This window comes from Notolepis coatsorum (assembly GCF_963971535.1).
Source record: "Notolepis coatsorum genome assembly, chromosome: 19".
NCBI classification, from domain to species: Eukaryota; Metazoa; Chordata; class Actinopteri; order Aulopiformes; family Paralepididae; genus Notolepis; species Notolepis coatsorum.
The window spans coordinates 3,905,171-3,919,645 of NC_140183.1; the positions used below are offsets into that span (position 1 = coordinate 3,905,171).

General features: G+C 43.1%; 1 protein-coding gene across 2 annotated transcripts in view; it reads right to left on the reverse strand.

Moving 5' to 3' along the window:
* The window catches only part of mrs2 (magnesium transporter MRS2), a 46,318-nt gene extending 33,455 nt beyond the window's left edge, over positions 1 to 12,863 (reverse strand). The window contains exons 1-4 of one of the 2 annotated variants that reach the window (XM_084336059.1): positions 12,239 to 12,863; positions 10,147 to 10,208; positions 9,651 to 9,687; positions 4,206 to 4,318 (exon numbers count right to left, since the gene is read on the reverse strand). In XM_084336059.1, the coding sequence (XP_084192185.1) occupies positions 4,206 to 4,318; positions 9,651 to 9,687; positions 10,147 to 10,208; positions 12,239 to 12,674 (648 nt within the window). In that variant the 5' untranslated portion in view covers positions 12,675 to 12,863. Of the gene's footprint in view, positions 1 to 4,205; positions 4,319 to 9,650; positions 9,688 to 10,146; positions 10,212 to 12,238 lie in introns of both variants that reach the window. The other variant, XM_084336058.1, reaches the window with a different exon arrangement.
* Between the last annotated feature and the right edge of the window lie 1,612 nt (positions 12,864 to 14,475).

The window sequence follows — 14,475 nt, forward strand, 5'->3', positions numbered from 1 at the left end:
AACACTGATTTTGATGGATTTTCAGTTTTTTTGTAATGTCAGATTGAAAATAATACAATATATTATTCAACTTCAGCCCTGATCATAACACCACATATTAATTTTATAATTCTAACCCTTTAAATGCCAGTGTGTGTGATGGCATATATTTGCAATATATCAAATGCAAAGTAGATTTTTCTGGGGGGGATTATTACAGGCTAGCATGTGTCAATGATTAGCAACAACAGTTTTTTGTAAGGGTCCCGCCTCCACCAATCACATGCGGCTCCTTTTGTGTGTGTGTGAGAGCAAGAGAGAGAGAGAGAGAGAGAGAGAGAGAGAGAGAATCAACTTAATGTGTGTGTAATTCTGGCTGAGGTAAGTCTGGCAGTCTGACAAACAGTCTGCATTGACAGCAACAGCAGACGTATTGAGCAGAGTAGTCTGGTCTGGTCGCGTCTATTCGAAGCCCAAACAACTCCTGCTTCCGCGTTCGAGTTTTGCGCTCTGATTGGCCACTGACCTACAGTATTACGGCCCCCTTATCTATGCCAGTTCTGCACGCCCAACTCTACTAACAGCCTGCAGCCTGCTCGCTAGTCCTGCCTCTACTGCCTAGTCCTGCCTCTACTGGACCGTCCCGCGAGCCCCAGACCACGGGGCGGTGGTCTGGGGCTCGCGGGACGGTCCACACCCCGCTATCAGTGTTCTTCTTCCCCGCCAATGAAGTATTCACCCAAAGACCCAATACCGACCGTGGCAACAACTACCGCACTACCGGTAGAATAAGTGCCGAGAACCGTGGGAAGTGATGCAAACGGTCTTGTCGTGTTTTGAACATTTATGTTGTGTTGATGGAATCACGTTAATATAGAGAGGATTGATATGAATTGGATAATGCAGGCTGTTAGTTTAGGCAGAACTAGCGAGCCGTTAATATAGACAGATACGTTATTTCAATTGATATTAATTGGATAATGCAGGCTGTTAGTGGAGGAAGAACTAGCGAGCCGTTAATATAGAGATACGATACGTCTACGCAGAACTGGCGTAGATAAGGGGGGCGTAATACCGTAGGTCAGTGGCCAATCAGAGCGCAAAACTCGAACGCGGAAGCAGGAGTTGTTTGGGCTTCGAATAGACGCGGCCTGGTCTGGTCTGGGACAGTCTACCTGAATCTAGTGAACAGCAGTAGTTCCTGGTCTCTGCTTGGATGACAGGTGAACTGAAATGAGACTTGTGCTGCTTTCACACATTTTGTGTTTAGTCTGATTGAATCAAACCCTGGAGTCTGGTTGACTGGGCTGGGTCTACTTCACAGCGGCAGCCAGGGAATGCCCTACCTGATGTGGGGAGGCGATGGTAATGGGGTGGTAAAACCTTCTTTCTTTCTTTAACAGGCAGAATACAATATCCTGATTAAAAACCATTGTTGTGCTTTCAACTGAATTAATATTCTGCTCATTATTGTGCCTGTATGAAATTGCTGATAAACCTCTACAATCATTTGTTATAAATACCTCAAACCTGTTTCCTATCTCAACACAAATGCAACAAATTATCTTTTGAACCCAAATTTTACATTTCATCACATCCTTATTGAGCATGGATGCTTTTTTTTCAGCAACGCCCTGCTTCACACTCTCACACATTCCCACCTGGGAGCCGCTCAGTACAACCACAGTCTGACACTGTTGGCCACTAGGAGCTGCCCAGTACAACCACAGTCTGACACTGTTGACCACTAGGAGCTGCCCAGTACAACCACAGTCTGACACTGTTGACCACTAGGAGCTGCCCAGTACAACCACAGTCTGACACTGTTGGCCACTAGGAGCCGCCCAGTACAACCACAGTCTGACACTGTTGACCACTAGGAGCTGCTCAGTACAACCACAGTCTGACACTGTTGACCACTAGGAGCTGCTCAGTACAACCACAGTCTGACACTGTTGACCACTAGGAGCCGCCCAGTACAACCACAGTCTGACACTGTTGATCACTAGGAGCTGCCCAGTACAACCACAGTCTGACACTGTTGACCACTAGGAGCTGCTCAGTACAACCACAGTCTGACACTGTTGACCACTAGGAGCCGCCCAGTACAACTACAGTCTGACACTGTTGACCACTAGGAGCTGCTCAGTACAACCACAGTATGACACTGTTGGCCACTAGGAGCTGCCCAGTACAACCACAGTCTGACACTGTTGACCACTAGGAGCTGCCCAGTACAACCACAGTCTGACACTGTTGACCACTAGGAGCCGCCCAGTACAACCACAGTCTGACACTGTTGACCACTAGGAGCCGCCCAGTACAACCACAGTCTGACACTGTTGACCACTAGGAGCTGCCCAGTACAACCACAGTCTGACACTGTTGGCCACTAGGAGCTGCCCAGTACAACCACAGTCTGACACTGTTGACCACTAGGAGCTGCCCAGTACAACCACAGTCTGACACTGTTGACCACTAGGAGCTGCCCAGTACAACCACAGTCTGACACTGTTGGCCACTAGGAGCTGCCCAGTACAACCACAGTCTGACACTGTTGACCACTAGGAGCTGCCCAGTACAACCACAGTCTGACACTGTTGACCACTAGGAGCTGCCCAGTACAACCACAGTCTGACACTGTTGACCACTAGGAGCAGCTCCAAGTGCCTTGCACAAGGGCACTTCAACAGTGGGCATTGAGGGAGGACATTCACTTCCAGAGGATCAAACCGGCAACATTCCAGTCCCAATTCTGCGTCTCTAACCTTCTCTAACCACTGGCTAAATATCTTAACTATAAAGGAAGGAATCTCTAGGGATCTCTCTCTTCACGCATCTCCAGAACCGTTCATCCGATCGCCTTCACATTTGGCGGGTGTTCTGCTGAGATCCCAGGAGAGTGCTTTTGGTGCCATTTTGACCAGATGGTGGTGCTATAACAACAAACTTGACATTTTGGTCTGTAACTTTTTAGAACCGTAACTCTCAGAAACAAATTTCTTTTTTTCTCCTGGATTGTGTGGGTCACAGATCTATCCATGTACAGTAAACCCCTGTCTGTGTCTTTCCCAATCAGCTTTTTCGCAAATTTGGTACAGAGCATCTAAGATAAGATACGATATTCCTTTATTGATCCGGATTGATCCGAATTCGGGCATCATAGCAACATGGGGGACAGGTATGGGCAGGGTAATAGTAGAAAGACATAAATATAGGCAATACAATTATAGTAAAGCAGTGTAAACAATATAACTGAATATAAGAATATGATAAAGTAAACAGTGTAATCAAAGGTGCAGATGAGGGTCTGTATGCCCTATCAGTTATATTGTACATTAAAATAAACATGGGCAATAAAACACTTAGAAATCTGAATATATACTATGAGTAAGTAAAGTAAACCGTATATATACACAGGTTCAGTATACAAAAGCTACCCTAACATTATAGGTTGTAGTCCGTTCAATGTAAGGTGGTATGAGTCAGACACACTTAATGATCAGACATTCCTAGTAGTTCTCAAGTTCTGCCGCCGTTAGCGCAGCCGTGCAGCTAAAACTGATACATGCCCTACGATGTAGAGTTTGACTTTTTCATGCCTACTTGAATTTACAAATAAAGAGAATAAAACGTGTGTGTGTCTGTGTGTGTGTGTGTTAGGGCTGACCTTCGAATTTTTTTTTGGAATTCAAAGCTTCGGGGCCGAGATTCGATTTTAATTCGAAGCTTCGAGATAGAAAAAAAATAAAAAAATTATAAATACTTTTTTTTTTTATGTTGTGGGACTTGTACAGCACTTTGTTCAACTTTGTCAGTGCTGTAAAGTTTAAACCTTTTTAAATCTTAGACAAACTAAACACTTTGCTTTCATGAAATATTGTAAGCCGTCATTTGAGGCTTTATAAAAGCAGCACAATGAACACAAATCTGTCAGTGCCGAGTCCGACCTCATCTTAAATAACAAACAGCATTGCTTGTTGTAGTTAACAAAGAGAGGCAGAGTTGATTTTGCACCAAAAAAATAAATAAAAAAGAGATATATATATATATATACACATTATTATTATTATTATTATATATTTTTTTAATATATTCAAATTTTATTTTCATATTCGAATCCCATGCACATCGAACGAAGCTTCGAAGTATTTAAGACAGCCCTAGTGTGTGTGTGTGTGTGTGTGTGTGTGTGTGTGCGTGCGTGCGTGTGTGCGTGTGTGTACCTCCATGCGTATTATAATACAGTTGTTCCTGGCAGTGAGGCTGGTGCTGTGTTGGAAGCGCAGGTCTCTGGCCTGGAGACTGAACTCCTGGCACAGCTCTGTTTTCTTCTTCTCTGCAAGAGGTCACATGACATGGGCACAGTCACTCACGTGACAATAATTCACAGAGCATTCGGCCGGTTCTCATGAACTCTGAAATGTATCACATGACCAAGTTGTATTTATGAGAATCAATCAGATCCCAGCCAGCAGATTCAGCCAGATTATTCAACCTTTCGTTCTTGATGCAGGTGGTTTTTAAGCTATTTTAAGAATCCCAGTATGTAAATATCATAATTCTGATGAAGGTCGACCATTCAAGTGCAACTAATACATTTCAAACTTTACCATTTGACGAGATCCAATAAAACGTCACACCACAGGAACAGAGTCACATGACAGGAACAGAGTCACACCACAGGAACAGAGTCACACCACAGGAACAGAGTCACATGACAGGAGCAGAGTCACATGACAGGAACAGAGTCACACCACAGGAACAGAGTCACATGACAGGAACAGAGTCACATGACAGGAACAGAGTCACACCACAGGAACAGAGTCACATGACAGGAACAGAGTCACATGACAGGAACAGAGTCACACCACAGGAACAGAGTCACACCACAGGAACAGAGTCACACCACAGGAACAGAGTCACACGACAGGAACAGAGTCACATGACAGGAACAGAGTCACATGACAGGAACAGAGTCACATGACAGGAACAGAGTCACATGACAGGAACAGAGTCACACCACAGGAACAGAGTCACACCACAGGAACAGTCACATGACAGGAACAGAGTCACATGACAGGAACAGTCACATGACAGGAATAGTCACACCAGGACTAGTCACATGACAGGAACACAGTCACAACAGTCACATGACTGCATGTCCCTCTAGCCTCAAGACAGCATCAGTCACGCCCATCCTGAGGGTACCCTCTAGCCTCAAGACAGCATCAGTCACGCCCATCCTGAGGGTACCCTCTAGCCTCAAGACAGCATCAGTCACACCCATCCTGAGGGTACCCTCTAGTCATCCAATTTCCTGAAGCTAAATAGCAAGAAGATAGAGCTAATGGTTGTGGCCAAGCAGTCACTGCTCCGGTAGGGCGGGCCATACTTTTTTTTTTTTGGAAAATCAATCGAGTGGGGTGTCTAAAATACGTGTTTTTTTGTGGGGAATTCAAATATGAGATTATTTTTCTAATCGGATAACTCCTACCTACATTGTTTTGGATTTCAAAATGGCCGATTTGACCATTTTTCACCCCTTGGCCATACATGGATGCCAACATGAATCTGAAGGAAATCCTAACATGCAAGGTGTCTAAATGATGTGGTTCTTAATGGGGAATTCAAATATGAGTTCATTTTTGGGATAGGATAACTCTATCCTACATCATTTTGGATTTCAAAATGGCCGATTTTACCATTTTTCACCCCTTGGCCATACATGGATGCCAACATGAATCTGAAGGAAATCCTAACATGCAAGGTGTCTAAATGATGTGTTTCTTAATGGGGAATTCAAATATGAGGTCATTTTTGGGATAGGATAAATATAACCTGCATAATTTTGGATTTCAAAATGGCTGATTTTACCATTTGAACCCATTGGTATTGTATTACAAAATTGCAAAGATAAAAAATATATGGGAAATCATTTATAATGACAAAGCCATCAAATTTATTAACAAGTGAACTGTATATAACTGGATACAACTCCAAAGATCAATAATAATAATACTAACAATAATAAATTGTATTTGTAATGCACACAAACACCTAAGTGCTAAATCTCGATCTCCTGACTTCTTGAACTTTGCCAGGTTCCAATATCTTGATTGGACTCATTCTTGGATGGCAAGATCTCCTACTGTACTGCTTTAGCCACCAACCTACAAACACAAACTTAAAGTCAACGTCAGCCATAAATAGGTGAGCTCTTTCCAGAACTACTCAGCAGAAACCTCTGTAACCATTTTAACAAACGTCTCAATGTATTGAGAAAATCCATGGGGCTCCATCAATCCTCTATCTTCTTAAATTTGATCAGGTTGCACAAGTCCTGCTTGGATTCATTCTTGGACATCAGCCTCCTGCTGGTCTCCTGAGCCCTGATCCCTCCATCCCTTTTTTCTTGTGAAAAGTACTTAGCAGAGGCCTCAGTCACCACTTTAACAACCCTCTCGATGCTTTGTGTGTGGCAAGGCCAGTCGAGAACCTCCATGGGGGTGTTGATTAAGTTATTCACCTCGGAGGTGCTTAGGGAGCAGGTGAGAGGTGGCTCTGACAAATCTTCTGACCAGCTGATTAAGCCACCAATGCTGGAAGCGTCACTATTGATGTTAGGTGTTCTTCTGATCCTGACACAGGAGTCTCCCAGCTGAGTGTCTGGATCCCCCTCTCCCCTGATGGCCAGGATTCTCTCCACCCCCTCAATTCTCTCTTTTTGATCCTCAGAGCACAGCAGTGTTTGGAGGATGGCTTCACTGTGGGCATACCAAGCAGATCTTCTCACAGTTGGCATCACAACATCCAGCACCTCCTTCCTCTGAGACTTGAGGCAGTCCAGCTGAAACAGGATGTGCCTAGGCCCTTCGATCCAGGAGTGCTTGACCTTCATGTTGAACCAACATGGATATTAATACACTCTAATGATGAATTCCACAATGCATTGTAGATTATTCAGGTTCTTTCTTTAAGTTGATGCTTTGACACCCAGAGCCTGAGGAGTCTGTTTGCTGTGGTGAGCCAGCGGCTGTGGTTTACCGGTCCAATCTCCAGCAGAGCCAGCCTTGCAGAAAGCACTCCATCCCTGATTGCACAGACCAGCTTATAGCCATAGTGTTGATCAGTTGAGAGATCTTGAATGATCTTCTCAGGCAGCTTGATCAGCGGAGGGCCAAGAAAGATCCTGGTGAAGTTAGGATTGATCTCCAAGTCTGTAACAGAATCAAGGAGCTGTCCTATTGGCCCAGACAATTTGTTGTCTGACAGAGTAGCCCCATCAACTTCAACAATGAGACGGCGCAGTGGAAGTTCACCAGTGTGCAGGTTGCACACCAACCAGACCAGCTTTCTCCCCAGGTGCAGCTCCAGCTTCCGCATTACACCTGCCTTCACTCCAGTGTTGACATTGGTCGAGTCTCCTCCAATGGCCCACAAGGTCTTATCAGAACCTCTCTCTTTCAGCCAGGCAAACAGGACCTTAGCAATCTTCTCTGCATGGGACTCCTCTTTAGTTGCTTTCTCTGGTGTAAAGTGGAACAGATAGTTGCTGCCAGGCTCACTAGCAACACTATAGTGTTCTTCCTTGATCTTTGCAGGAAAAGATTGGTCACTGCCCTCAGCTTCCATCATCACATTGGTCATGTCAATCCGCCCATCAAAGAGGATACAGGAGATCCCCCCCTCCTCCCTGCACTTCTCCTCAAACTCTTCCCCCAGCTCTTGCATCAACTTTTCTTGTGCTCTATTAACCTTGTTCTTATCAATCACTTTACTTGTGTCATCTTCTAAGATGAGTCCTGCATCAATCAGAGCTGCAGTTGCTATAGCTGCAGTTGGCCTTAGACCTATGCCATACCTTACACTAGCAAGGGCGATGTTTGGAATCTCATCATAATTTTTCCGTAGCTTTGCTGAAGCTGCAGGGTCAGTTTCAGGAATGAGCTCAACTTCAGGGACTGTAAGGAAGCTCTCAACATCCTTCCTGGCAACCTTGTCTGCTGCTGCAAAGCTTTCTTCTTTGCCCCTTCTCCTTTTCTCTGCCTTCTTTTCCATCCCCTGCCTTTCCAATGTTTTAAGAAGATAGAGGATTGATGGAGCCCCATGGATTTTCTCAATACATTGAGACGTTTGTTAAAATGGTTACAGAGGTTTCTGCTGAGTAGTTCTGGAAAGAGCTCACCTATTTATGGCTGACGTTGACTTTAAGTTTGTGTTTGTAGGTTGGTGGCTAAAGCAGTACAGTAGGAGATCTTGCCATCCAAGAATGAGTCCAATCAAGATATTGGAACCTGGCAAAGTTCAAGAAGTCAGGAGATCGAGATTTAGCACTTAGGTGTTTGTGTGCATTACAAATACAATTTATTATTGTTAGTATTATTATTATTGATCTTTGGAGTTGTATCCAGTTATATACAGTTCACTTGTTAATAAATTTGATGGCTTTGTCATTATAAATGATTTCCCATATATTTTTTATCTTTGCAATTTTGTAATACAATACCAATGGGTTCAAATGGTAAAATCAGCCATTTTGAAATCCAAAATTATGCAGGTTATATTTATCCTATCCCAAAACATTTCCAGACTCCGGCCATCTCTCCCCGACTCTGTAGCAGAGACTCTCATTCACGCCTTCGTCACCTCCCGTCTCGACTACGCAAACTCTGTTCTTGTAGGGGCTACCCAGCAATGCCCTGAACAGGCTACAATATGTACAACACTCTGCTGCTAGGGTTCTTCTCACCCGCACCAAGTCCTGGCACCACATCACCCCCATCCTCATCAACCTCCACTGCCTTCCAGTCAAGTCCCGCATCAATTTCAAGATCCTCCTCATCACCTACAAAGCCCTTCACTCCCTTGCCCCCCGGTACCTAGCTGACCTCCTCCATCCATAAACATCCCGCCCCGGAGGCTGCGGTCCTCTGACTCCGGTCTCCTCTCCATCCCCACCACCAACCTGCGCCCTGTTGGTCCCAGAGCCTTCTCTGTTGCCGCACCCACCCTCTGGAACTCCCTCCCTCCAAACATCCGTAGTGCTACATCCCTGCACTCTTTCAAATCCCAACTCAAAGATCACTTCTTCACCAAATTTATAAATGACTGCCTGATTTCCCTCTTTTATTTTCTCTTTTCTTTTTTACTTTGTTACGTTGTTCCACTGATCCCCTTCCCCTAGCTGCCCCCTGTTAAGCGCCTTAGGTCTCCTGAAAGGCGCTATATAAATCCAAGATATTATTATTATTATTATTATGATGACAGAAACTATGGCTGCACGATTAATCAGAAAAAAAATCGCGATCTCGGTTCATAGACCTATGCGATCTCATTTCTAAATTATTATTATTATTTTTTTTTTTACTTTACTTTTTTAAATGATGAAAAATAAGAATCGTGTGAGAGAATCATGATCTCAATTCTTAGAGAGAAAAATCGTGAGAGTCACACACCACAGGAATAGTCACATGACAGGAACACAATCACAACAGGACTAGTCAGATGACAGGAACACAGTCACACCACAGGAAGAGAGTCACATCACATGACAACATTTATTTGAGATGTATATGCAGATTTATTTTTTCAAGTTTGAGAAGGAAGACCCACCAAGTTTTTTTCTGATTATTGTGAGCAGATCACAACATTACTATTCCAACACTCACCAAATGACATCACGTTCCCCTCTTTGTCGAACTTCATCTGTGAAGAAGAAAAAAGTATCAACCAGTGATTCTTAAAACATAATATTAATCACAATCATTAAAGTAAGTATAATCTCATGTTTCTTTCTACACATTGTGCAGTATTAGCATGTATACTCATGTGCATTCTCTATTAGCATGTATAATCTCATGGTTCTACACATTGTGCATTCTCTATTAGCATGTATAATATCATGGTTCTACACATTGTGCATTCTCTATTAGCATGTATAATCCCAACAACATAATGAATGCACAACTCACATCACCTAAAGGAATCTGTGGTATCTATCTAGCCTACTTTAAGATTAAATTAGTGAAATGGCTACATTTCTATAGCACCTTTATAGTACTAGTAACACAACCCACAAGCCATTTTACAATAGAAAGACTGCATACAAGATCATTATTGAGTTTAGATGCTTTTTGGGTGATGAAGGCTTGCTGTGTTTCTTACCACAATGAAGGCAGGAGCCACACCAGACAGAGAGGCTTCTGTCACTCTGAGACGAACGAAGGCTGCTGTCAGAATAGATCGTCATCAGACCCCAGAAAAGGTGTTGTTTTAAGAAAACAAGATTAAACAAGATTAAATTGACCAAAATCAAGAAAAGAATAAGCAAAATTATCTGCCAGTGGAATAAGATAACCGTTCAGGTAGTTTTAAGTTATTTCTCCGGCAGCATGTGCTAATATGGATTCCGGCAGCGTGTGCGCAACACAGCACCGCTGTGACACTGGAGGTGTTAGTTGGCCAATGTCTAGGCTAACCGGTACTGTCCACTTCCATTCATTGTGCTAAGCTAGGCTAATGTGCAGCCGGATAGCTGTCTACTGAACACACAGAAAGGAGATTGGTATCCATCACTCTGAAAAGACAGTAAGCTAATTTCTCATAATATTGGCATGTTCCTTTAAGGGTCAACCAAACATTTGGAGAAAAAAAGTTAAGTAAAATGCAGGGTGCTGGTTTGGCATGGGCATGAAATGACACTGTGGCAGGGTGCTGGTTTGTAGGGGTGGGGGAAAAAATCGATACGTAGTAGTATCGCGATACTTTGCGTGGCGATACTGTATCGATACAGGGACGCCAAGTATCAATACCTGTAATAGTACAGTAGTCCACACACACACATGTGCATTCAGTTAAGTTGGAATATGACTGTAATACAAACAGTTCAGTTTGTCAGGTACATGCAACACAGATTACAGTGTTTACATCTGTCTGCTTGAGAAAATACCATGTTCTGCAATAAAAATTATTGAAGTGAGATGAACAGACTGAACTTTATTTTATTAGATAAAAACATGTTGACAGTTTAACTTTGCAGTTGAAATATTTTTTTTTAATCGCAATATTCGATTCGATTTGCCTGCACCCAAAGGACATTGGGAGGAAGCAACAAGTGTAACAGCTGTAGTGTACTAGTGCAGTATTAACAATATTAAGTTAACAACAGGTGTATCAGCTGTAGTGTACTAGTGCAGTATTATCACTATTAAATTAACAGTCGTTAACAGCTGTAGTGTACTAGTGCAGTATTGTCACTATTAAATTAACAGTCGTAACAGCTGTAGTGTACTAGTGCAGTATTAACAATATTAAGTTAACAGTCTTAACAGCTGTAGTGTACTAGTGCAGTATTAACAATATTAAGTTAACAGGTGTAACAGCTGTAGTGTACTAGTGCAGTATTATCACTATTAAGTTAACAGGTGTAACAGCTGTAGTGTACTAGTGCAGTATTATCAATATTAAGTTAACAGGTGTAACAGCTGTAGTGTACTAGTGCAGTATTATCAATATTAAGTTAACAGGTGTAACAGCTGTAGTGTACTAGTGCAGTATTATCAATATTAAGTTAACAGGTGTAACAGCTGTAGTGTACTAGTGCAGTATTATAAATATTAAGTTAACAGGTGTAACAGCTGTAGTGTACTAGTGCAGTATTATCAATATTAAGTTAACAACAGGTGTAACAGCTGTAGTGTACTAGTGCAGTATTAACAATATTAAGTTAACAACAGGTGTAACAGCTGTAGTGTACTAGTGCAGTATTATCACTATTAAATTAACAGGTGTAACAGCTGTAGTGTACTAGTGCAGTATTAACAATATTAACTAAGTTAACAGGTGTAACAGCTGTAGTGTACTAGTGCAGTATTATCAATATTAAGTTAACAGGTGTAACAGCTGTAGTGTACTAGTGCAGTATTATAAATATTAAGTTAACAGGTGTAACAGCTGTAGTGTACTAGTGCAGTATTAACAATATTAAGTTAACAGGTGTAACAGCTGTAGTGTACTAGTGCAGTATTATCAATATTAAGTTAACAGGTGTAACAGCTGTAGTGTACTAGTGCAGTATTATCAATATTAAGTTAACAGGTGTAACAGCTGTAGTGTACTAGTGCAGTATTATCACTATTAAGTTAACAGGTGTTGTGAACTAGTGCAGTATTATTAACATAGTTGTAGTGTAATTGTGCAGCAGTAGTAACAGTAGCAGTAGTAACAGTAGTAACAGCTGTAGTGTAATAGTGCTTACTGTTCAGATGTGACGGTCTCTGCAGCAGCAGTGTCTCCTTGCCTCTCATCACAGCAGGAGCTCCCGCCAGCTGACACTTCTGTACAGGCTGTGTTCGACTGGACCAGCCTGCCGTCCTCCTGACATGACTGCAGTTAATGCCATACAAGCCTAGCTTTCTATTGCTATGTGGTCCTCCCGCGTAGCTCAGTGGGTAGTGGTGTGTGTCACTGAGGATGGCACCACCGGAGCGTGTATTCCTACTGGAGCCACCACCACCACCTATACTAAACATGATTCCACTCACAGTGCTGAAGGGCCCTCCTCCAAGTGGAACATAGATTATGTTGCAGTTGATACAGTTGGCTGGCAGCATCCTCCTTGTAATGCCCAAAGCGTTCCCCAACAACACACTGCTTATACCCAGAGACCTCACAGTACGGGCTGGGGCTGCCATTCCAGCTCCGGAGAGGACAGGACAGATATTATCACCACTTCTGGTGCATTTTGGAGCGGCGTGATGATCAGGAAGAAGACACAAACAGCAGCGAGCAACAGGATAAAGGCACCAACTTTAAAAGCAAACCGGTGACTAGTCCGACTGCAGTTACAGTCACAGTACAAAGCAATAACCTTATGACATTAATTTACAATACAGCCTATTATAAACGTTAGTTATCAAGCGAGCAAGGAGGAAGGCGGTTCTATATGTTTCAGCCAACTGTCACCATGTCTATTTTACTACTACATACAGTAGTTTAATAACTATAGCTCACTGACACAAGTCATCAACACACTGTGTTCCAGTCTCTCTCAGGTTCAGGGACAACGATGGGAAATAAGTCCCTGGACTTTTCGTTTATATATCCCTGACAAAGCAAACACTCATGTGATCTGTATTATGTTTATTGTTCAGTCTCAATAAAACTACCTGTAACCTACCTGCCTCTCTTGAGACTGGTGCAGCATGTTAGCCATCAAGCTAACGGCTGCTAGCACCGACACAAGACAACTTGGGAGACACTAGACGAACTCGCCTCGCAAAGTCGGCTGTTATAAGTTGTTTGTCGCAGAAGACGGCGCTCTAACTAACCCCAGGCTCTCTAACACCCACATGAACACTGTACTACTGACTGAACAACGGAGTTTAACGGGGTCATTTCTTCCAGGTTAGCAGCAGTTAGTAGCTAGTTAGTGGTTCAGCAGCAGGAGAGAGGACAACCTACTGTACGCGATATTTTTTTCCGTAGCCGCATTTCTCGGAGACGCTCTCTGATTGGCCACTGACTGACGCTCTCTGATTGGCCACTGACATGTTTGCCCAATCGCGTGACGAGCTGTGTCTTTGCCCATTTCCGCGTCGAACAGCCTGCAAACTACCTAGCTGGCGTTCTATCGCCACGCTCTAAGACAAACTCTAACCTTAACCAACTTCGAAAGAGTGCCAAAGTCAAGCTTAACCAGTGTAGAAACAGGCGTCGGCCAATCAGAGAGCGTCTCCGAGAAATGCGGCTACGGAAAGAAATAACGCCTACTGCGCACTGTACCTAACCCACAATGCACCGCGCTGTTGCTGTCTGTACGAGTTGCGCCACGTGCGTTTTAACAGCCAATGGTGTTTCAGCTGCTAATAATAATAATACTATTAATTAAAACATAAAACATGACTGAAGCACTATGTGTAGGTAGGGGGTGCCACCAGGGACAACGATGGAAATAAGTCCCTGGACGTTTCGTTTCTATCCCTGACAAAGTAATATGTTTATTATTTTGTCTAAATAAAATCACTCACTCACTCATCAGGTATTTCACACATTGATTACGATAATAATAATAACAATAATAATAATAATACTTTTATTTCATAAAATGCTGTTGTGACTGGCTGGTTTAAATTGCCCGATGTAGCTCTAGATGACGTGTACCAGAGAGGCGTGGTTATGTATCACATCAGCATCAGCACCATCTCCGCGCGAGGCTACTCTTTGATGATGCAGACCTTCCGCGACCGGAAGGATGCTGCGGTGCGGTGGCAGCAGGAGTAACGCTTCGTGTTGACATTTTACAATAGTAGTAGTAGTAGTAGCGTCGTTATTATAGGCCAGGAGAAGAACACCTCCACGCCATCGGGCTTTTATTATCTTTAAAGCTACCGTCTATAGCCATTTAAAAATCAGTTTTAATAAACAGCCATTATTAGGTCCACTATTTTGTGACATCGTATCAGCATTAAGCAGGCGGCCCGCCGTGTAGCCATC